Genomic DNA, 21,769 nt, shown 5'->3' on the forward strand with positions numbered 1-21,769 from the left:
GATCGGTTATATTACACCTAACGACATTTAACAAAAAGAATCCATGTCGCGAAACAAATATATTGCGTCGTCTTAGTCTCGAGCAAAAACCAGCAGCGAGAATCAATTAAAATGGCGATGTAAAAATTAAAGGCGAGCGAAATTATAAACCTACCGCCATCTTACGTCAAAAAAGATGACGGTAGAACAAAAAACCGTCGTTGTTTTTATATTCGTATTTGATTTAAATCAATCACTCAAACAAAAACTTTACAAATTCTAGAACATTAATTTCCGTCATTTAAATTTCCTCGAGAAAAAAAACTTTATTTATAACGCACTGTAATTGAAAACTAAAACTGAAAGAACTCAGAAAAAAAAACTCTATTTATAATTAAAAAATCAAATCCATGTCGGTTATATTACACTTAACGACGTTAACAAAAATAATCTACATCGGTAATTATAAACCTACCGCCACTGGCGGACCTAGAAATTTTTTAACGGAGGTGCAATATTGACTAAGTATGAAAAATAGTTTTTCGGAAAATCATTTTCTCAAGATAATTTTTGGTGGCTTTTATTCCTTACACATCAAATAAGAAAATTTGATTTTATGGGATTTTAGTATGAAGTATATATTGACTTAATGAGCCATCATTTTCAGCCTAAATCGTATTTTGCACTAAAACCGATTTTTCATATTTTGATTTGGTGGGAATTTGATTTTCTAGTATTTTTGTTTGAATTCAAATGAGGGGTACTTCCTTATTTACATTGTAAACTTAAGTAAATAAAGTAATATAAAAATAAATGAAAGTAAAAGGACAAAGACATTTACTTAAATTTTGAAAATGGAAATACGGTAATATGTACACCAGTTGAGAAAATGGGCAATTTGAAGCACCTACAATAGTTTTTCCGGGCGAGAGAAGATGCATTGCACCTTCTTGCGTAACAGTCGCCTCTGCCTACCGCCATCTTACTTTAATATACTACGACGACAAAAAAGACGACGATAGAACAAAAAACCGTCGTTATTTCAAATTTGATATGTTCTCTTTCTGCAGGACTTGGATAGTTCAAAGCATTGACAATGTCTTTACAAATTCGATTGCTCAGGCTTTAGAGGCCATCTGAAGCAATTTCTATTCTTTATAGCATTCTTGAAAACCCATCTTCTTCTTCTGAAGCTCTACGGATAAAGGAACAGGCTATCACAAATCTGACAGAGGATCAGGCACATCGATCTTGATTTCCCTTTGCAAAGAAATGGCACAGTGGACCCGTCTTTGAGAAGCGAACTTTCCTTCGACAGCGAGTGGAGGCCAGGCTTGCATCTCTTTTGATGGAAAGCAAGGAGTATTCAGAAGCACTAAGTCTCCTATCAGGCCTGATCACGTAAGTGAGAAGTCTAGATGACAAGCTTCTTCTTGTGGACATAGATTTGTTGGAGAGTAAGCTTAATTTCTCTTTGAGAAAGACATCCAAATTATTGTCTTTGAGAGGTGAGAGAGAGTGTCTGTGAGAGAGGAAGAACTTGGAACCCTAAATGAAAACTGAAACTAAAAGAAAGCGATAAATTTATACAATAAATTTTTAAAACCCACGGCGGTCATTACACAAAAAACGCTGTTTAATTGTAAAATCCACGTCGGTTATTATTTAATATACATAGTATATTATAAACATCCACGTCGGTGTATTACAAAAAAACGACGTGTTAAATCCTTGTACCTTGACGCGAGATATTAATTTATCGACTTTTATTTTGGAGTTTACTACGACGGTACCTACAACACTACTGTTGTATTTATTTACCACGCCCTAAGTTCAAATTATCGTCGTAGTTATTTATTTATATGTTGTCGTTCTCTGTAAACCACCGTCTTATTTTTATGAAACGGTTTGTGTATATATTCAACTTTTCGTCTACCTGATTTACACATGCACTGTTTAAACCCAATAAAAATTTCAATCTCAGAGAAAACTTATAAATCTTTTTCCTTGTCGAGAAGTCGGTGTATCTCATCGTCTTAAATCGTCTTCTACGAACTTAAACACCAAACTCCGAGAGGAAGCTTTCATTGTACGCAAAAGGTAAGCTTTCATTTCTCACTATTTTTGTTGCTGTTTTGCATGCTCATACGGTTTTTGTTTTGAAAATCTTTTTACCTTTTTTTTGGCCAAAATCATTTTAATTCTTTCAAGTTTGATAAAATATACAGACAAGAGGGAAATTTTTCAACTTCGAACACAACTACTTCAACTAAATAAGACGACGGTAGCTTCTTATTTACGTGGTTAAATATGTAGACCACGACGGTTCATCAGTCGCCCTAGCGTCGTCTGAAAATTGATCTAAGTTGTTTTTAAAATGACCGTCGTTTTTTTATTTTCTTGTTTGATTGCAGGTTTGATTTCTCTGAACCATGGTTTTTGTTCTTCCTCATTTGATAAAATACAAAGAAAAAGAAAGTAGGGTTTGGGATCTTATATAGACGACGGTATCTTATTATTCACGTCGTGTGAATGTTAATACTATTATTCACGTCGTGTGAATGTTAATACCACGACGTTATACTAAGATACCGTCATCTATATAAGATTCCAAAACCTTCTTTCTTTGTCTTTGTATTTTATCAAATTAGGAAAAATAAAAACCATGGTTCAGAGAAATCAAACCTGCAATCAAACATTCACATACAAAGAAAGAAGGGTTTGGAATCTTATATAGACGTATCTTATTATTCATGTCGTGTTAATTTTAATACCACGACGTTATATTAATATTAACGTCGTTTGAATTTAAATATCACGACGGAGTGTAAATATCGCTGTAATAACTTCTTATTACGTCTTCTTTTGTATTGTTTCATCGTTGTTTAAGTACCATCATTTTAAACATTTATTACGTCTGATGTTATGTCATTGCGTCGTGTAAAATTTTATCATACGTCGTGTTTTATGAATAACCGTCGTTTGTGTTATGAATTTTTTCTGAAATATTTTCACTTGCAGGTTTGATTTGTCTGTTACCATGGTTTCTCAAGACCAAAGTAAGGACTCTGGCTCCAAAAAAAATGGATGTAAGGAGCTTGGAATGGTAACTCCTCAAGACAAGTCCTTGAAGAAGATGAAGTTTGTTTCATCTGCTGAGACAGAACTAGCCAGCACGACAACAATTTCTGAGGATTCAAAGTCAGGTCGAGGTATGAGCACAATGCCTCGTGTTGTGAAGAGAAAATTTCAGAAAATCAAGCCAGTTGTTGAGTACAATAAAAGGGGGAAAGGATGTGGCCCTGCACATACTGAGATGCAGTCTTACATTGGTGTGTTGGCACGCTCCAGAGTCCCACTTGTGGACAAGAAATGGGCTGAAATCCCCAAGGATATAAAGGAGCAGATTTGGGAAGCCGTTGACATGGCTTTTGTGGTAGGTCAAGGAGGCAAGAACCTAGTGTTATCTTATGCTGCCAAGAAATGAAAGGATTTCACCACTAACGAGGCATTATATCCTTCCATACATCAAGGAGAGGGAGAAATTAAGCCAACCCCCTGAACTATATAAATTCATAGAGAAAGCAGAATGGGATGCCTTTGTGGCTTCAAGGTTATCCCAAGAATTTGTGTCTGTGCATTCTCAACATTCAAAGATTAGGGAGAAACTTGAGTACAATCATCGATTGTCTCGAAAAGGATATGCTGGTTTGGAGGATCAATTGGAGGAAACCATGCCTGAGGTAGAAATTGATCGATCTACCTTATGGAAGAAAGCTAGACAAGACAAAGATTGTCTCGTCGGTGTTTTATTTATTTCATCGTTTGAATATATTACTACGTCGAGATGTTTTAAAAACGTCGTTACAGATCTGAATTTGGAATCGCTACTCTGTTTTTTTTAATTATAGCATAAGACGTCGGTGGTTTATTTATTGCGTCGTTTGAAACAACTAACCACGTCGTTCTTTAAGTAACGTCGTTATAAATATATTATAACGTCGATTTCTATATTACTGCGTAGTGTGAAATTATATAATACGTCATTTTTTTTATAAATAACCGTCGTGTGTTTTCTTGTGCTGACTTTTTTATATGTCTTTGTTTTAGGATGAATTGCAAAAACAAGTCGCTGAAGGCAGTCTCATTGTATCTGGCAGTAATGATGTGTTGACCTTGGCTTTGGGTCCCGAGCATCCAGGGAGAGTAAGAGGGGTAGGTGCTGGGATTTTCCTAGGCAATACTTCAATTTACCTAGACAACAAAGGGTAAAGTTTGCCGATCAATTGAAGGAAAGTGTAAGAATTGTCCTTCAAGAAGAGACTAAGAAGATGGAACTAGATCAAGGGAAGAGACTTTAAGGATGGAGGCTAGAACCAAGCAATTGGTAGAGGCTGAGAAGGAATATTTACTGAATCAGCTTTCCCAACTCATCCCCAATTTTGATCCAAGCATGCTTAAACCGAAAACTAGCCCCTGTCAAAACCAAGGTCTAGAGCAAAGTCCCGAAAATCCAATGTCTGACAAAGCAAGCTGCTCTGGGGATGTGAGATCCCTACATTTTGAGGATGATACTACCAAAAATGGGGAAAAGCAGGAAAAAATGGTAACATATCTGAACTTTGAATTCTCTATTTTTTAAAAGAGCTATTAGACGTCGTTATTATGAAGCAAACCGTCGTTTGAAATACATACCACGACGATTTTATTAATAAACCGTCTTTTGTATTTCAATACAACGTCGTATTTAGTTTACTTGTTTTACACGCCATTAGAAGTCGTTATTTTTGAAAACTTTTGTGGTGATTTAGACGACGGTTTTAGTCCTTAACGACGTAATATTTGAATCCCCACGACGTTTGTTATTTACCATCGTTTAATAATTTTAAGACGTCCATAATTTTTACATACCGTCTTAAGTTATGGCTTACAACGACGTTTTGATTTAATTTTTACTTTCTGTACAATCATCTTATATATATATATATATATTTCTTTTTTACTTAAAATAGAAATCTGGGGATTTAGAAAATCAAGATGAAGAGAAGAAAGAAGAAAAAAAAGTTGAAGAGAATAAAGAAGAAAAAAAAGATGAAGAAAAAAAGAAGAAAAAGATGAAGAGAAGAAAGAAGAAAAGAAGATGAAGAGAAGAAAAAAAAGAAGATGAAGAAAAGCATGATGAAAAGGTATATTCTCATAACTTTGCCTTTTTTATTTGTTTTTCAAATTTCAGACATCAATAGTTTCTTTAAACCGTCGTTTGTTTTCAAATTAGACGTCGTAATTTGTTTCCTATGACGTAATAAATTATTCAACACAACGGTGTTTTGTTACCGTCGTTTAAATTATTATCAGACGACGTTTTTTCTTTAAACCGTCGTGTTTATTGAATTACCACGTCATTTTATTTTGCTTTATTTCTTTAAACAGGGTATTGAAGTAGCTGATTATTCAAAGGTGGAGGTGCCATCTTCCTTACAATCCCTTTATTGTTATGTGGAAACCACACTAAAGCCTCAGGAGAAGATCGTGACCTTTACAATTGGGAAGGAGGTGTTTGGTGCAGATCGTAGTACCTTCGTCTTGCCTGAAGATATTACACAGTTAGCAGGCATGGAAGAAATTGGGGCTACTGTGCTTGCAGTATATATGAGGTTTGTCCTTATCAAATATTTATTTCACACTCAAATTTGTGTTTGAAAAAAAAAATCATTATAGCATAAGACGTCGGTGGTTTATTTATTGCGTCGTTTGAAACTACTAACCACGTCGTTAGTTATGTACCGTCGTTATAAATTAAGTATAACGTCAATTTCTATTTCATTTCATCGTGTGAAATTGTATAATACGTCGTTTTTTATAAATAACCGTCATGTGTTTTTTATGCTGACTTTTTTATATATCTTTGTTTTATATATTTAGGTGCTTATATGATCATTTGAAAGTAGCAAATATGCTCAACATGGTTGGCTTTATCGACCCTGCTCAAGTTAGTGCCAACGCTGGGTCACTAACTGACAGATCACGAATTGTAGCCGATCGACTTGAAGACAGATGGTGAACAGATTTTCATGATGCCTTACAATCCAGGGTTAGTCTCCTTAACAGGATTTTGTTTGTATGATGCACTGCGTATAAAATTGTTTAACTAATTTTGTGCCGTTTGAAACATCTAACCACGTCGGTTCTTTATTTATTGAGTCGTTTGAAACGACTAACCACGTCGTTAGTTAATTACCGTCGTGATAAATTTATAATGACGTCGATTGCTACGTTATTTCGTCGTGTGAAACTATATAATACGTCGTTTTTATAAATAATCGTCGTTTGTTTTCTTGTGCTGACTTTTTTATATATATTTGTTTTATATTAATTTTGTGCAGCCGTCATTGGGTCTTGCTGATTGTGAGAGCAAAGAAGGAAATCGTCTATTTTCTGGATCCTCTGCCTGAAAATCGTGTGGTTAATGAGGAGGCCAAAAACATGGTGAACAGTGCTATAAAAATTTATAAGGGAGTTTCACTAAAACACCCAAAATGGGAGTTGAAATTATAAAAAAACCCAAGCACTATTTAAACATATAAACACACCCAAAACCCATCATTACACACACTCAAAACCCATTTATAAACACACCCAAAAAGTTGACTTTGGGGTTAATTTTGGGTGTGTTTCTATGTTTAAATAGTGCTTGGGTTTTTTTATAAATACATGTCTAGGATTGGGTTTATTTATAAATTTGTAAATTTATAATTCCCACATAGGCAGACAAGGCCGTAAAGCACCCATTTGGAAAACTCTGCCAGGCACACCAAAGCAACCCAGCAGTGTCGAATGCGGGTATTATGTCATGCGCTTCATGAGAGATATCATCATGGATCCTTCCCTGGAGTTTGAGAGGACGGTAAGAAGAAAATTTTCAGATACATTTTATGTCGTTTTTTGTATTATCAACGATGGTCCTTTAAAATTACCGTCGTTGAATCGATATACTACGTCGGTTATGAAAATAGCGTCGTCTGTGATTGAATTTCTTTTTATTTATAAAGCTTAATAATCATTGTTTATGGATTGCAGTTTGTCAAGGAAAAGAGCAAGCGCCATACTCCCAAGCAGCCATTGATGAAGTCAAGAATGAATGTGCAGAGTTTGTTTGCCTTCATGTGGACTAGAGGATTTTTAGAACACTTGATATTTTTATATAATGTACAAATTTTGTCTATAATATATAATGTACAAATTTTGTCTATAATATACATCCGTTTTTTCCCTGAAAATTTGTTGAGGTTTTCTTAATTTAAAAAAATAAATAAATAAATTGCGTAACCAACGTGTAGTAGTTTGAAACAAAACCAACGTAAAAGGATATTTAGACGACAGGTATGACGTGGTAATTAAATTACACGGCGACACCTTTTTTGTTTAAGTCGTGATATAACGTTTGTACGTCGATAGGACGTCGTTTTAGTGAAAATTTCACCATGGTTTCGCTTTTAAACGACGTCCTTTCAACAAGTAAGTCGTTTATTATATTTACAACATCGTTACTTTCTTAAAGTGGACGTGGTTTGTTGTGTTTGTAGGAATATTTTATTCTATTTCATTCAAAATATTCATAATAAATATAAAATATATCAAAAAAATGCAACGTCAACCCCTATGAAGTCATTGATATATTTTCTTCCCCCTAAATCTTAAAAAAATTCAGTTTGAGTAATACAAATTTAAAATGACCACCCAAAAATAAATTGTTTTGATGAGTCATAACATCACTTGTAGTTTGATGGTTTAGGGTTTAGGGTTGTTATTTATTGGGGTTTAGGATTAAAAGATAATTTTTGGGGTTTACGGTTTATGTTTGGTATATATTAGGCTGTAAAACTATAAACCCTTTTATAAAATTATATTTTAAAAATATTAGGGTTTAGGGTATTACTTTTTAACGACGGTGATTGAGTCGTGGAATATTGAGTTTACGTCGGATGGTGAAACATCCACCATGATTTCTCTTTTAAACGACGTCCTTTTTACAAGTGAGTCGTTTATTATGATTTACAACGTCTTTAATTTATTAACCCCGACGTGGTTTGTAGTTGATATAAGAATATTTTATTATTTTTAATTCAAAATATTCAAAATAAATATAAAATAAATCCAAAAAATGAAACGTCAACTCCTATGAAGTCATTGATATATTTTCTTCCCTCTAAACCTTAAAAAAATTCATTTTGAGTAATACAAATTTAAAATGACCACCCAAAAATAAATTGTTTAATGAGTCATAACATCACTTGTAGTTTGATGGTTTAGGGTTGTTATTTATTAGGGTTTAGGATTAAAGGATCATTTTTGGGGTTTACGGTTTAAAAGACGTTATATATTAGGCTGTAAAACCATAAACCCTTTTATAAAATTATATTTTAGTAATATATAATTTAGGGTTTAGGGTATTATTTTTTATAGAAAATTAGTGAAACACCCAATTCTAGACATTAAACTATAATAAAACCCTAGACTATTTAAAACATATAAACACACCCAAAATAAACCCAAAAACCAACAGCTGTCAATTTTTGGATTTATTTTTTATGTTAGATTACGGTTTTGACCTTTTGGTCTGAATTCTTTGAAACATGCCCAAAATTCGCCAGCTAGGATAGGAATTTCTGAAAATTTACGTTGGTGACCTCATAGCGAAAACATTTGGCGACCTCGCGGATCAAATATTCCAAGCGAGCCGTTCGGTTCTTGAGCGAAGCGAGCTTCGTTCACCTCTTGACGAAGCTCGGTATGATGTGGTTTTGATCTTCTTTTGGATTCTTCAGCTCAGTATGGTGTAGATTGGAGTTCTATTGCTTCAATTTTTTTGTTCTTTGTTGTTTGATTTGGTAATTTTTGGATTGATATTGCGCTGCAAGAGACTCGATTGGAGCTTGGTGCGATCTGTGATCTTCGATTTTGAGGTATTTCGATTTTTTCTTGTGAATTCATATTCGTTTTTTGAGGATTCGATTATATTGTAGTCTGATTTTTGGTGATTTCATGTTCGATTAATTAAGTTGCTGATTAGGTTTTCGTTTCTTTTTGTTTATAATTTGGATTGATTTCAGATTCGTTTTGATTGTGGATTTGCTCTTGTGTTTTGATTTGAGGTGTGGTGAAACTTTTGTGATATTCGATTTGGTTTTCATATTAATTGAGGTTTTTTCAGTTGAATCTGAGTATATTCGTGTTTTTTCTGTTTATGCACTATTGGTTTTTGAGTCGACTATAATTCACTGTTAATACTCGGCATCCACTGTTATTGCTAGTAGTCATTTTTGTTTTGTTTGTTGTTTTTTTGTATAGATATGGATGATTCGAGAGTGGCAAAGTGCACCTATGGTGGTGGAACTTTAATGCTTATTTTGTCTTCAACTACTACTTTTGATTGGCTGTCTAACGAGTTGTGTAGTAGGTTCAAGCTGAAGTTAGGTCATTTTGAGTTGAGGTACTCTTATACGGATTGCTCCAATTGTTTATTGGAATTGGATGATGATTTGAAAATCATGTTTATGGTATGTGGAGTGACGAAGGATCAATTAATTCACATTGCTGTTAGGGATAAGGCTGTAGTGAATTATGTTCAAGCTGTTAATACGAACATAATTGCTTCTCCTTTTTTGTTGGAGGCTGTTCCTAACAATTACAGTTTTGCACAAGATGAGGATACATGTAAATATTCAATTCAAACTGGTAGTATTGTTGATTCAAGTGCAGCTTCTCCTTCTTGTTTGGGTATGGATTTTGATGGTATTAGCAGTGAGTATGGAAGTGAATATTTAGGCAAATATGGTAGTTGTGGAGGTCGTAAGTATTTGTCTACTGATTGGGAGGGTTATATTACTCATGAGGGTCAGAAGTTTGAGGGTGGAGTTTGTGAATTCCGTGATAAGTTGGCTAAGTACTCGATTGAGAATGGTTTTAAGATGAAATATTTGAAAAATGAGCCTCGTCGTGTTACTGCTGTGTGTGCTAAGAAGGAATCAAATGGCTGTGAGTGGCATGTGCATGCTGTTAAGTCGAATGTAAATGGATTTTTTTATATTAAGAACTTAAATAATGCACACAGTTGCAGTGGTTTGATCCGTGAGAAGAGAAATAAGGCAATGGGGTCTCGTTTGGTGTCTTCAATTGTCAAAGATAAGGTTCGTAGCAATCCTTTGGTAAGGCCTATTGAGCTGATTACTGATTTGAAGGAGAATTATGGATTGGATATCCCTTATCATGTTGCGTGGTATGGGAAGGAGTCGGCTACTAAGGATTTGCATGGTGATGAGGAGTTGTCTTATGCTCACCTGCCTTGGTATGTGAATGTTTTGAAGGCCAGCAATGTCGGATCTCATTGTGTGCTTGACTGTGGCGAGGATGGTTCTCGTTTCCAGCGGATCTTTATATGTTTTAAGGCCTCCATTGATGGTTTTCGGTGGTGTAGGCCTATGCTGTTCATTGATGGTACTTTCGTCACAAACAAGTACAAGGGTACTCTTCTAGGAGCTACTGCAAAGAATGGAAATAAAGGTATGTAATGTAAATGCTGTAGTTGTTGACTTCCATTGAGTGGTATGAACAGTGTAGTTATGCAAATGTAAATGCTGTAGTTGTTGACTTCCATTGAGTGGTATGAACAGTGTAGTTATGCAAATGTAAATGCTGTAGTTATTGACTTCCATTGAGTGGTATGAACAGTTTCTATACTGTTCATACCACTGCATCTGAGTATTTTTATGCATTGTAGTTTTACTCTGCTTTATGTGGTAACACTGTTACAGTTCAAACTAACTAATATAGTTCTCTGTTTCTTGTAGAAGTATTCCCTTTTGCCTTTGCGATTGTATCCGGTGAAACTGTGGATAATTGGAGGTGGTTTCTGCAAAGGATATCTGAAGTCTTGGTTGATGAAGGTAGGCAACTTACATTCATTTCTGATAGGCATGGTGCTATTATCGATGCTGTTAGGACTGTTTTTCCTGCTTCTCCCCATGGTTTTTGTCTATATCATTTGAAAGAGAACTTGAAAAAGAAGTATCCGCATGCTTTGTTGGTTCCTCTTTCAAGGATCATATTTTATGGCTTTTTTGTAAGTTGTTGTATGCACCGACTGTTGAGGAATATCAAGATACGTTGAAAAAATTAAGAGATGATGGCGGTTCAAAAATAATTGATAAGTTTTTGGCTGATCTCCCTGTCCAAAATTTTGCTAATGCATTTTTTCCGGGAAAGAGGTATGGGGAGGTTAGTAATGCCTTGTCCGAGTCGTTTAATTCATGGGTTAAGGATGTGCGTAGGCTTCCAATTTATGAGATGATTGACACTGTTAGGATCAAAATGATGGAGATGATTTCTAGGAGGAAGCTTGCATCCGAGAAATGGAGTAGTGTTTTGTGTCCTGTTATTGAGGATGAGTTGAAGAATTTAGCTGCAAAGGGTCGTCATTGGAGGATATGTCGCGCGAGTGAATCTGTTTTTGAAGTTCATGCTGATTTGAGTGTTATGGTCAATTTGGACGAGAGGTTTTGCTCCTGTTATCAGTGGCAATTGCTTGGGTTTCCGTGTCAGCATGCGATTCAAGTTATCCAACATTCCGGGTTATGTTTGTACAACTTTGTGGATGAGTATTACAAGGCAGACTTTTATAAGGCTACTTATGCAACCCCTATATTTCCCATACCTGATATTGAGAAGCCTCCTCCTGGAGATGTTTTTCTTCTACCTCCTCATACAAGAAAGCCTCCGGGACGACCTCCGACAAAGCGCTTCAAGTCAAGCAGTGAAACTAAAAGGCAGGTGAAGTGCAAGAGATGCGGTTCTTGTGATCGTCATAATAGGAGGACTTGCAAGGTTCCTATTTGATGTAAAGGTTCTGAGTATAAAGACTTGAATGAGAGTAGTTAGTTTTTAACTAGTTAAAGTGCTATGTGATTGATTAATGACAATCATAGTTGAAAGGAATAGAAATTGATATGCAAGTTGTTAATACGGTGAAATAGCAGTCACTGCATATGAATACACTTTGAATTTTTGGTATTAATACATAATATTTACCATTTTTGGTATTTTGCAAATTTCGGTTTTGAAGTTTGATATGAATTAAGCATTACTGCTGTTTGAATAATCTATAAATGAACGAACGCTATTTAATGCTCACTGTTCATGCCATTGTTGAAATTGAAAGATAGTTCTATGACATGGTATTAACAATTTATTTCTATCAAATAGCATTAACATCGTATTGAGAGTGCGTTGTTATTTGTTGCAGTTCACCTTTTTAGTTGTTTTAGTGCTATGGAGACCATTATTTCAGGTTACATACACTGTTAATTCACGTAAATAAACTGGTTTTTGAATAAGTACATAACTTGAATTTGAAAATCACTTTACTTCAATGTTCTAAACCTACACAAGTCCTAAGAAACTACAATATAAGCAAGAATTTTGGCAAAATATTTGATTACAACTTCATTATTTTGCATTTCTCTCTTCTCTTTCTTTGATGGAAATCCAACTTCTTTCATTGCTCATAATTTTCATGAGGACTTCTTTTCTCATTTGCCAGACCTTTTCTTTGTTGAAATCTGATTCTATTTGTTGGTCTTTGGAAAGCTGCTTCATGAAGTGCATGACAAAGACGCCACAATCATTGCTGCATAATAGAGATACGCATGCAGGAGTTATTTCAGTATTTTTTTAGTTGAATAGGATGAAAGTTTCACTGTTATTGCGTAACTTACGAATTGTTTGCTTGTTGGGGACATTCTCTGTTCTCAGTCAGCTTGAAGTTAGTAGTATCATGACAAATCAGATACTTCATTGTCTGAGCATATTCTGGTGTAAGTTCGTTGCTGGCAAGTATTTTTGATATCATTCTAGCTGAAGCTTCATTAAGCCCTCTCGGCATCTTGGCATCAAAATCAGGAATTTGGACGAGTTTTGTTTTCAGTGATACTGCAGCACATTCCTTAAGAAGACAGAGGAATATATTTGCTGTCTCAACCTGCATCATAGTCAAGTATGTGCTTAGTTTCCTTTAAATTTAGTGTCCTATGTATTAACAGTGTTAATCACCAGTCTTACTTACCAAAACAATTGCCTTCTTGTGATAATATTGGAGAGTTCGTTCTGATGTCCCCCTGAATGAGTTGAAGTGTGTCCATTTTGCTGCACCGGTGTCAAAGACAAGCAGCGTATGGTGGTTCTCATCTGTAATTGGTATGAACACTCTATCAACTCTTCCAATATTTTCTAGGAGTGGCATATAGAAAGCATGATATGTCAGCTTGTGTGAGGCACCTCGCAAAAACATCTGCAAAAGTCATGTGTTGGTGATTAGTGAGCATGTTGATGATATAAAATTGATGTATTAGATGTGATCTTACATAGTTATTGGCGGACAAATATGCATTTTTCTGTTTCTGAGGGTTCTGCTTCGCATCATCATTAAGTGCCTCTCCATAAGCATCGATGATTAGTGCAGAAATTGGACCATCTCCCATCAGCTTTTCAATGTTATGTTTGTACAATATTGTCCTATTTTGTAGGTAAAAAGCGTCCCTGCGACAATAATGTTGTTTAAAAATGATAATCTCATAATAGTTTAATAACAAGACAGTTCTATGACATAGTATTAACAGTGTAATTCTATGACAGTTCTAAGGCATAGTATTAACAGTGTAATTCAGTGATGATTGGCTTACTCATCAGAATCGATGCTGATTTCCGGTAATTTTCCAACTTCTTCTTTGATATTTCATCCAGCCTGTTGTAGACCTCATACATGTGCAACTGAAGGTATGTATCTTTGTCCTCCTTTTTTTTGTTGGCTGCTTCATCTTCGCTTTGGCTTGCTCTTTTTCGGCCTTTCTTATGTGCTTCGGGGTATGTGTAATCTGATTTCTTTGCGGGCTTTCATCTTTTTGTCTTTGATTATTTTGATGCGAACGCAACTGCCGTGTTCCTACTTCTTTTGCTTGCATGATAACTAACTTTTCAGGAGTTTTTCCATCGGCGTTCTCATCTTCATCATTAGGAGATTCTTGCATCTCCAATTCACTTTCTTCTGCTATTCTCTCATCTTTTTTCTCCTTATCAGCTTGTTCTTTCATCGGAATTTCTCCTTGTTCACCTTGTTTGATTTTTTTTCCCATCACATGTTGCAAAGAGGCAATAACAGTGTCTTTTTCTTTCATGCTCTCAATGCAGGACAACTTTTCCCCTTCAAGTAGTTCATGTTGTTCCTGTAGCTGTCTCCTATTTGATTTGAGTGCATGAAGTTCCCCTTGTAATTTTGCACCTTCTTTTTCTCTTGCTCAAGCTGCTTTTTCAGTATTTCAATTTGTTGCTCCAACTCTTCTTTTTCAGTCCATATTTGTTGAATGAATGAATTTTTCTTTATGCAGGATTCTATAGCAGTCTGCATCATATCCTTCGAGTATCTACCTTTTCAATCCAATAGTCGACTGCTTCTTTCAGTTGTTGGATTTTCTCATGGGTAGGGGCTATTTCATGCTTGTAGTACTCTGGGATTGACCCCACTATGTCCACAAAAATGGAGTCGAAGTCTTCTTCTTGGTTTGTCAAGTTAAGGTTCATTCTTTGGACATTAAGTGTCCTCCTCCGTCACTGAGTCTGCACTAAGGTCAACTCCTTGTTCTTCAATTTCATCATCTGCTTCGCATTCCAATGATTGTGCTGGTGGTTCTTCAATTTCATCATCTGCTTTGCATCCCAATGATTGTGCATTGTCTTCATTTTGTTCTGTTGTGGAGTTTTTGTCTGGGTTGCACTTTGGTCCACATTTTCATGGAAGCTGAAGTTCGCATTTACAGGTAATATGATCGCTTTTTCCTTTTTGTGTTTGACTCTTTAACTGTCACAAATATTAGAAAGGAAAAAAAAAGTATTAGCAAATTTATATACATGTATATGTGTTTGTACACTATCAATTCAGTTTTGAAATATAAATGTTGGATCATTGTAGGTTATCTTACCCAATCTTTAAGTGTGATAACAAAGTCATCATCCTCTTCATTTTCTTCTTGTTCTTCATGGTCTGCATGATCAGTCTTTGTTGCTTCTTCTTTTTCATTGTCAGCAGCTTTTATCTGTTGAATTATTGGAGTCAGTAGTAATTATGGTGTACTAACATTATATATGTTTATGGAAGTAAGAAAAATGCCTTAATGTTTTCATATGTTGCAATATTCAGCTTGATATTGAGCTCCGGAAGGCTCCATTTGACATTGGTTTGTGATCTTCTCTTCCGAATTGGGTGATCAGTTAGTTCTTTCACACAGCCAATACTGCAAACATGTTTTTCAATATAAAGTGTTAATGCACATGAAAACAAATAATATAACAGGATTAACAAATGGATGTAGTTTCTTACCAGGATTAGCACAAGGCAACCACTGACGCTTGGTTGATTTGTCTTGTCCTTTTTATTTTTTTTGGCTTGGTCCAGTCCATAATGCATGTAATCAAGACTCCTTGTGCCCGAGTTGTAGCTGTTCATAGCTTCTAATGAGTCGATCATAGTCAAAAAGGTCCAAGCCATTGTCGCCCCAGAGTTGCAAAAGAGATTTGTGATGAAGAGCTCTAGGATTAACAACCTGACAACATCCATTGCATTCTTCTTTCATCATCTGCTATTGCTGTGTTCGGACACCTATCAATCTCAGTTTTTGTGATTTTTTTTGACTTCTCGAAGTACTTCTTTTCGAAGGCCAAATTTGTTCTTGTGGAAGTTGTTGTGCTTGGCAACTTGTTTCCTTTGTTTGGCAATCCAAAGATGTCAGACACATCATTGCTTGTAATTTCATGCTCGTTGCCTTCACTGAATTTGAATTTTTTGGTTGCGGGGTTGTAGAGTCTGATTAGTTTAATTATTTGATAATTAGACTTCTGGCATTCTACCTTGGTTAACTGACCTTCCATGTAAGCCTTGATGATGCTCCAGAATGGCGTTTTTTGTAGGATCTTGAGGACGTCCTTTCTTGCTGCAAGCTTGTCTTTTACCGTTTGCAATGTGTTGTCAAATGTGAGCATGTTGCTCTTGATCTGCACATAATCTGGGTTATTGCGTCTGTTTGGTTGAGGTTTTTGTGTTTGGGATTGTGTTTTTTTTGTCTTCGTTGTTTTCTTTGGTTTCAGTGTGTTTGCGGATTTGGGTGTGGATAGTTTGGCTTTTGCTGTTGTTGGTGGTGTGCCTTGTGTGTTTCTTGATGCTGTTTTGTGCTTTTGCTGGCTTGTGATCCTTTTGTATGCTTTTTTTTTGAATTTCAACCCGGTTACCTTTTTCCATATGACCACCTGCAAAGTGAAACAAATAGGTTACTTTAACTAAACAAAAGAAAGATGAAACATAAGTATTAATACTTCTATGACATGGTATTAACCATTTACTTCTTTTCTAGTGCACTACGATTTTTTTTCATATACATTTCTAGTGCATGTTGCACTAGAAGAGCAAGATGCATAGAAGTCCCAGATTTTGATTAACAAAGGATGCTACATATTTTGGTTCTTCAAGTGCACTGCTTGCAGTGCACTAGAAGAGCAAGATACATAGCATGCTATATATTTTGAGTCTTCAAGTGCCTTTGCAAAGCGATGCACAAGAAGAGAAAGATGCATAGCATCACAGATTTTGATTAACAAAGGATGCTATATATTTTGGTCTTCAAGTGCACTGCTTCGCAGCGTGCCCTAGAAGAGCAAGATGCATGGTATTAACAGTTCAAGTTCTATGACATGGTATGAACAGTTGTGAAACGTATACATTTGCAGTCGAAACATGCGTCTTTTCAAAACATTGCTATTGGACTTTGACGTTAAGAGATTTTGTAATACCTGGGAGTCTGATAGTGATGCTTTGTCAGCCATTTGTGAAGAATCTTGAGTGTTTGTTTCTGTCATTGTTGGACCTTTTCGTTGGTTACCTGTATTAAACGTGGTACTCTTGCATTAGTTAGCAGAATCTTAAGACGAAAGTGGAAAGTCATTGTGGGTTTTTGAGATTGTACCTTTCTGTCGATGTTTATGGAAGAAATTTTCTTCCCTTTTTCCTGGTTGTCCTTGTGCTCAGTTGCTTTTTGTAGTGTCGATTTTGAAGACTTTTGGCTATGGCAGAATATAACTTCGATTCGCCGGCTTTCTCGTTATGGAGTTTGTCGTTGATTGGTGGTTATGGAGGTTGTCTCCTGCCTGGTGGTTATGGAGGTTTTCGCCTGCTTTTGGAATGGGTCGCGTCGCAAAGATCGGAGTGAGAGGGTGAGTGGGTTTTTCGCTTTTTGGGTGCGTGCGTGTACTCTGCGTTGAGATATTTTCTTTTTTTTCAATGGGCTTAGTGAAATTGGGCTTTATTGGCTTGTTGAGTTTTCTGGGCTCTTTTTTTGGTTTGTTTGGGCTTTTTTTTGTCAAATTAGACTGGGCCTTTTTTCTGTATTTTTCTATGGCTTGGTTGATTTGTTTTGGGCTTTATTTCGTTTCTGACCTTGATTTTCTCAACTTGGGCTGGGCTTTTTGAAAGTCACTGTTAATACGCATTTTGAACACTGTTAATTCGCAGTTTGAAATATAGAAGAAGCTATAGAGTAACAATTTTTTACATTTGAATCTCACTACACAGTAACTATTTGACATTTGAAAGTTAAGAAGCATCAAAAGATTTTGGTTAGAAGCTACATATTAACAATTTGACATTTGGAAGTTAGAAGCCGAACATTTACTATTTTATAGTTCTAAATTTTGTGAAATCCATGCTTTCATCCTTCATTCTCTTTTGTGAAATACCAACTTTTTTCACTTTCCATTGTCTTCAATAAAACTTCTTTTCTCATTTCCCACACATGCTCTGTACTCAAGCTTTCTTCAATTTGTTTTCCTTGTGACAACTTCTGCATGTAGTACATGACAAATACTCCACAATCGTTTCTGCAAATTCACACACACACACACATATATATATGCAACATTTAGTGAATCATAGTTTAATTTGAATTGGGGGAAGAAAAGTGTTATTGTGAAACTTACGACTTTTCAGGTTGTTGGGCGCATTCCCTGTCCTCCTTAAAGTTGAATTTGGTGGGATCATGTTTCATCAGATATTGTATTGTTTGAGCAATTGCTGGTGTAACTTTCAGGTTTCGAAGAAGTTTTGCAATCTCGTCGGTCAATTCTTCATTGTAGACGGGCTTCTTGAACTCAAGAAGTGTGAAGCTGTTTTTTTCTAAAATTGTTGGAGCACATTCCTTGACACTATTGAGGAAGACATTTGTTGCGTCTGCCTGCATTGTAGGCAAGTATGTTGTTAGCTTCACTGATTAACTGTTTTGTTCATGCCTTGTATTAACAGTTCATAGTAGGAGTCTGTCTTACCAAAATTATTGCTTTTTTGTTGTAGTATTCAACGGTTTGCTCAGTTTCCCCCCTCAATGAGTTGTAGTGCGTCCATTGCAATGAATTGGTGTCGAAGACAAGCAGGGTGTGGTGTCCGCCATCCGTTATTGGTATGAACACCTTTGAAGTTTTCCCTATGCATTCAAGGAGTTTGACAAAATATTCATCGAATGTTCTTGGGTGCATTTTATCTCGTGAGATACCTCTGCAAAATTAATAGTTTCGGCATTAGAGAGAAAGTGAAAAGTATAGGAAGATGAATAATTTGTGATTTTTACTAGAAGTAATGGGATAGCTATGATCTTACGTATGCGTAGCACGTGATGTATGCATTCTGTTGTCTTTTAGGGTCCTTCTTTTCATCATGATGAAGTATCTCGGCATACGCATCTATGATTTGTCCATAAATTTCAGCATCTCTTAATAAGCTTTGTATGTCATCTTTGAACAAAATGCTTGTCCCTTGCCAAAAAGCAGTTGTATACTTAAAGATTTGTAGTTAGAAAAAATGGCAATAAAATTGAAAGAACTGTTCAATAAAGTTCCAGTATAGGGTAATAATACTGCTTGTTTCCTAAAAAACCTTTTTCTAACGCATGTCTACCATTGTAAAGTTCCAGTATAGGGTAATAACACTGCTTGTATCCTATGAAATCCTATATCTAATGCATGTCTATCACTGCAAAGTTCCAATATAGGGTAATAACACTGCTAGATTCCTCTGAAATCCTATAACTAATGCATGTCTACCCCCTGTAAAGTTCTAGTATAGGGTAATAACACAATGAAATCCTATTTTCTAATGCATGTTCAATAATAGCATCTTGCATTGAAAATGAATGAAACACATTGCCTTACCCATCAACTGAATTTTTCCAGTAATTTCTCAGCTTTTCTTGTGAGAGTTCATCCAGCATGTTGTAGACCTGATATGTATTCCATTGCAGGAATGAACCTTTGGCCTTCTTCTTTGATTTGGCTGGTTTTTTTTGTGCCTTTCTCTTTTGTGCTCTCGTCTCTGCTTTAGGGAATGAGGAATCTGGTTTTCTTGATTTTATCTTTTCTGCTTCACCTTCTTTCTTTTCTTCTTTATCCTCTTCACTCTGCAGTTCTTGCGCTAATTTTTGATCTCTCAACGAGACAATAACAGCTTCCTTTTCATTAATAATGTCCAAGTAGGAAATCTTCTCTGCAAGAAGTTGATCATTTTCTAGCTGCAGCTTTGTCATGTAGGATTTTTCCTGATGAACATCTAATTGTATGACTTTCTTGTGATGCGCTGCTTCCTTAACCATCTTCTGCAGTTGCTGCTGATGCTTCAATAATTCTTCTTTTTCATTGTACAGCATCTGAATCAATTTATTCTTTTAATGCAAGATGCTATTGCATCACGGATCTTTTGATGCTCTCCTTTCTTCGTCCAATATTCAGCAGCATTATTGATCGCCATCATATACTCTTTTGTAAGCTGTATTTCATCCTCCTTGTATTCTGGTACTGATCTAACAATTTCCTCAAACAACGTTGAATTCCGGTATTCTGGGATTTCATTTTGGAGGTCTTCTTGTACTGGTGGTGTTGCTGGACTTGATGTTCAAGAAGCATCATCATGGTCTCCATTCACTTCAGCATCCTCCTCCTCTTCATTTTCTTCTTCGGCAGCATCACCATGCTCTTCATTCACCTCTTCAGCAGCATCATCCTTGTCTTCACTCACTTCTTCAGCAGCATCATCATCATGCTCTTCATTCACTTCTTCGGCACCATCATCCTCCTCTTCATTCTCTTCTTCAGAATCATCATCATTCTCTTCATTCTCTTCTTCAGAATCATCATCTGGCTCTTGAGCTTTAGTGCTTTTTATCTGTTTGTTGAGTAGAGTTAGTATTAAGAGTGCACTTCTATGACATGGTATTAAGAGTGTAATTCTATGACATGGTTTTAATAGTGTACTTCTATGAAATGGTATTCATAGTTTACCTCTGTGACATGGTATTCATAGTTTACTTCTATGACATGGTATTAACAAGTATGTACATGACATGGTATTAACAATGTTGTCATATCAGCTGCAGATTATTTGAAAGGAAAGAGTACCTTTATCTGGTTGTTCTTTAGATGATGAAGCTTCGCGCTGAGTTCTTGAAGACTCCATTTGACAGCAGCTGGTGTCATTTGTTCTCTTCCAGGAATTGGAGTGAGCAGGTTAGATCTTTGACACAGCCAATACTGCACAATATTTTTTTGAAATATCACGTGTCAATTCATATCATTAGAATAATGCTACGAATTTGCAGTTTGGAGATTTGTGTTCTTACCAGTATTAGGATTAGGCAGCCACTCACGCTTGGCTGCTTTTTTTTGTCCTTCTTGTTCTTCTTTGCTTGTTCTAATCCAAAATACATGTAGTCCAAAACTCCTCGAGCCCAATTATATTTCCCCATCTCTTCTAAGGTGTCTATTGTGGTTGTATATGTCCAAGCAAGTGTACAACCAGAGTTGCAGAATAGATTGGTCATGAAGAGTTGTAGGATTATCAATCTTGTTACATCCATAGCACCCTCTTCTGTTTCATCTTCAAGTGCTAAATTCAAGCACTTATCAATTGAAGTCTTTGTTATCTTCTTATACCGCGCGAAGTATTTCTCTACAAACTGCAATTTTGGCCTTGTTGAGGTTGTTGTGCTTGGTAACTTCTTGCCACTGTTTGGCAAGCCAAAAATTTCAGCCACATCATTGCTTTTCATCTCGCTGTCAACATCATTAAACTTGAACTTCTTTGTCTTTGTGTCATAAACTTGTATGAGTCTCACAATGTCGTAGTTAGACTTCATGCACTCTACCTTTGTTAACCTTCTCTGGATATATGCTTCTATTAATGCCCAAAAAGGTGTCTTTGATAGCAGTGTTAAGACATCATGCCGACGTTCAAGTCTCTGTCTGATGTTGTCAATTATTGTTGCAAAAGAGAGCATGTTGCTCTTGATCTGCACATAATTTGGGTCCTCCCATCTGCTTGGCTTCTTGTTTGTTGTTGTTTTGGATGATGACTGTTGGCCTTTTGTTTTGGAGTTTCTTCTGGCTCTTTCTTTCTTCATCTTTTAATTGTTATACCTGCATTAGAAATAGGAACACGACAGTAAAGTATCGGTGTTAATACCCCATACTGGAACTTGACAGAGGTAGACATGCCTTAGAAATAGTATTTCATAGGGAACAATCAGTGTTATTACCATATACTGGAACTTGACAGTGGTAGACATGCCTCGAAATAGTATTTCATAGGGAACAATCAGTGTTATTACCATATACTGGAACTTGACAGTGGTAGACATGCCTTAGAAATAGTATTTCA

General features: G+C 35.9%; 2 protein-coding genes and 2 long non-coding RNA genes across 4 annotated transcripts; 1 reads left to right on the forward strand and 3 right to left on the reverse strand.

Annotated features, from left to right (window-relative positions):
* The first annotated feature begins 8,818 nt into the window (after positions 1-8,818).
* Positions 8,819-11,871, forward strand: LOC107881243 (uncharacterized). Its single transcript, XM_089048803.1, has 3 exons — positions 8,819-10,539; positions 10,827-11,062; positions 11,104-11,871. The coding sequence occupies exons 1-3, from the start codon at positions 9,330-9,332 to the stop codon at positions 11,869-11,871; spliced, it is 2,214 nt and encodes a 737-aa protein (XP_088904929.1). The 5' UTR covers positions 8,819-9,329.
* A 549-nt stretch (positions 11,872-12,420) lies between these two features.
* Positions 12,421-13,419, reverse strand: LOC107880309 (uncharacterized). The gene is made up of 3 exons (XR_016125668.1): positions 13,097-13,419; positions 12,750-13,012; positions 12,421-12,661 (listed from the first exon to the last, which is right to left on the reverse strand). It is a non-coding gene; the product is annotated as an uncharacterized LOC107880309 (long non-coding RNA).
* A 3,919-nt stretch (positions 13,420-17,338) lies between these two features.
* Positions 17,339-18,594, reverse strand: LOC148919194 (uncharacterized). Its single transcript, XR_016125447.1, has 3 exons — positions 18,394-18,594; positions 18,049-18,302; positions 17,339-17,949 (listed from the first exon to the last, which is right to left on the reverse strand). It is a non-coding gene; the product is annotated as an uncharacterized LOC148919194 (long non-coding RNA).
* Positions 18,595-20,008: 1,414 nt separating this feature from the next.
* On the reverse strand, positions 20,009-21,512 carry LOC148919195 (uncharacterized). Its single transcript, XM_089048804.1, has 3 exons — positions 20,733-21,512; positions 20,512-20,643; positions 20,009-20,278 (listed from the first exon to the last, which is right to left on the reverse strand). The coding sequence occupies exons 1-3, from the start codon at positions 21,510-21,512 to the stop codon at positions 20,009-20,011; spliced, it is 1,182 nt and encodes a 393-aa protein (XP_088904930.1).
* Between the last annotated feature and the right edge of the window lie 257 nt (positions 21,513-21,769).

This window comes from Prunus mume, linkage group LG3, assembly GCF_029339155.1.
Source record: "Prunus mume cultivar Tortuosa linkage group LG3, ASM2933915v1, whole genome shotgun sequence".
Taxonomy (NCBI): Eukaryota; Viridiplantae; Streptophyta; class Magnoliopsida; order Rosales; family Rosaceae; genus Prunus; species Prunus mume.

Coding starts and splice junctions, on each gene's coding strand:
- LOC107881243 (XM_089048803.1), top strand. CDS start 9,330: ATGGATGATTCGAGAGTGGCAAAGTGCACCTATGGTGGTGGAACTTTA. Junction 10,540..10,826: donor TGCAAAGAATGGAAATAAAG/GTATGTAATGTA, acceptor TGTTTCTTGTAG/AAGTATTCCCTTTTGCCTTT. Junction 11,063..11,103: donor AGTATCCGCATGCTTTGTTG/GTTCCTCTTTCA, acceptor CTTTTTTGTAAG/TTGTTGTATGCACCGACTGT.
- LOC148919195 (XM_089048804.1), bottom strand. CDS start 21,512: ATGAAGAAAGAAAGAGCCAGAAGAAACTCCAAAACAAAAGGCCAACAG. Junction 20,644..20,732: donor GCTGCCTAATCCTAATACTG/GTAAGAACACAA, acceptor AATATTGTGCAG/TATTGGCTGTGTCAAAGATC. Junction 20,279..20,511: donor TAAAGAACAACCAGATAAAG/GTACTCTTTCCT, acceptor CTCAACAAACAG/ATAAAAAGCACTAAAGCTCA.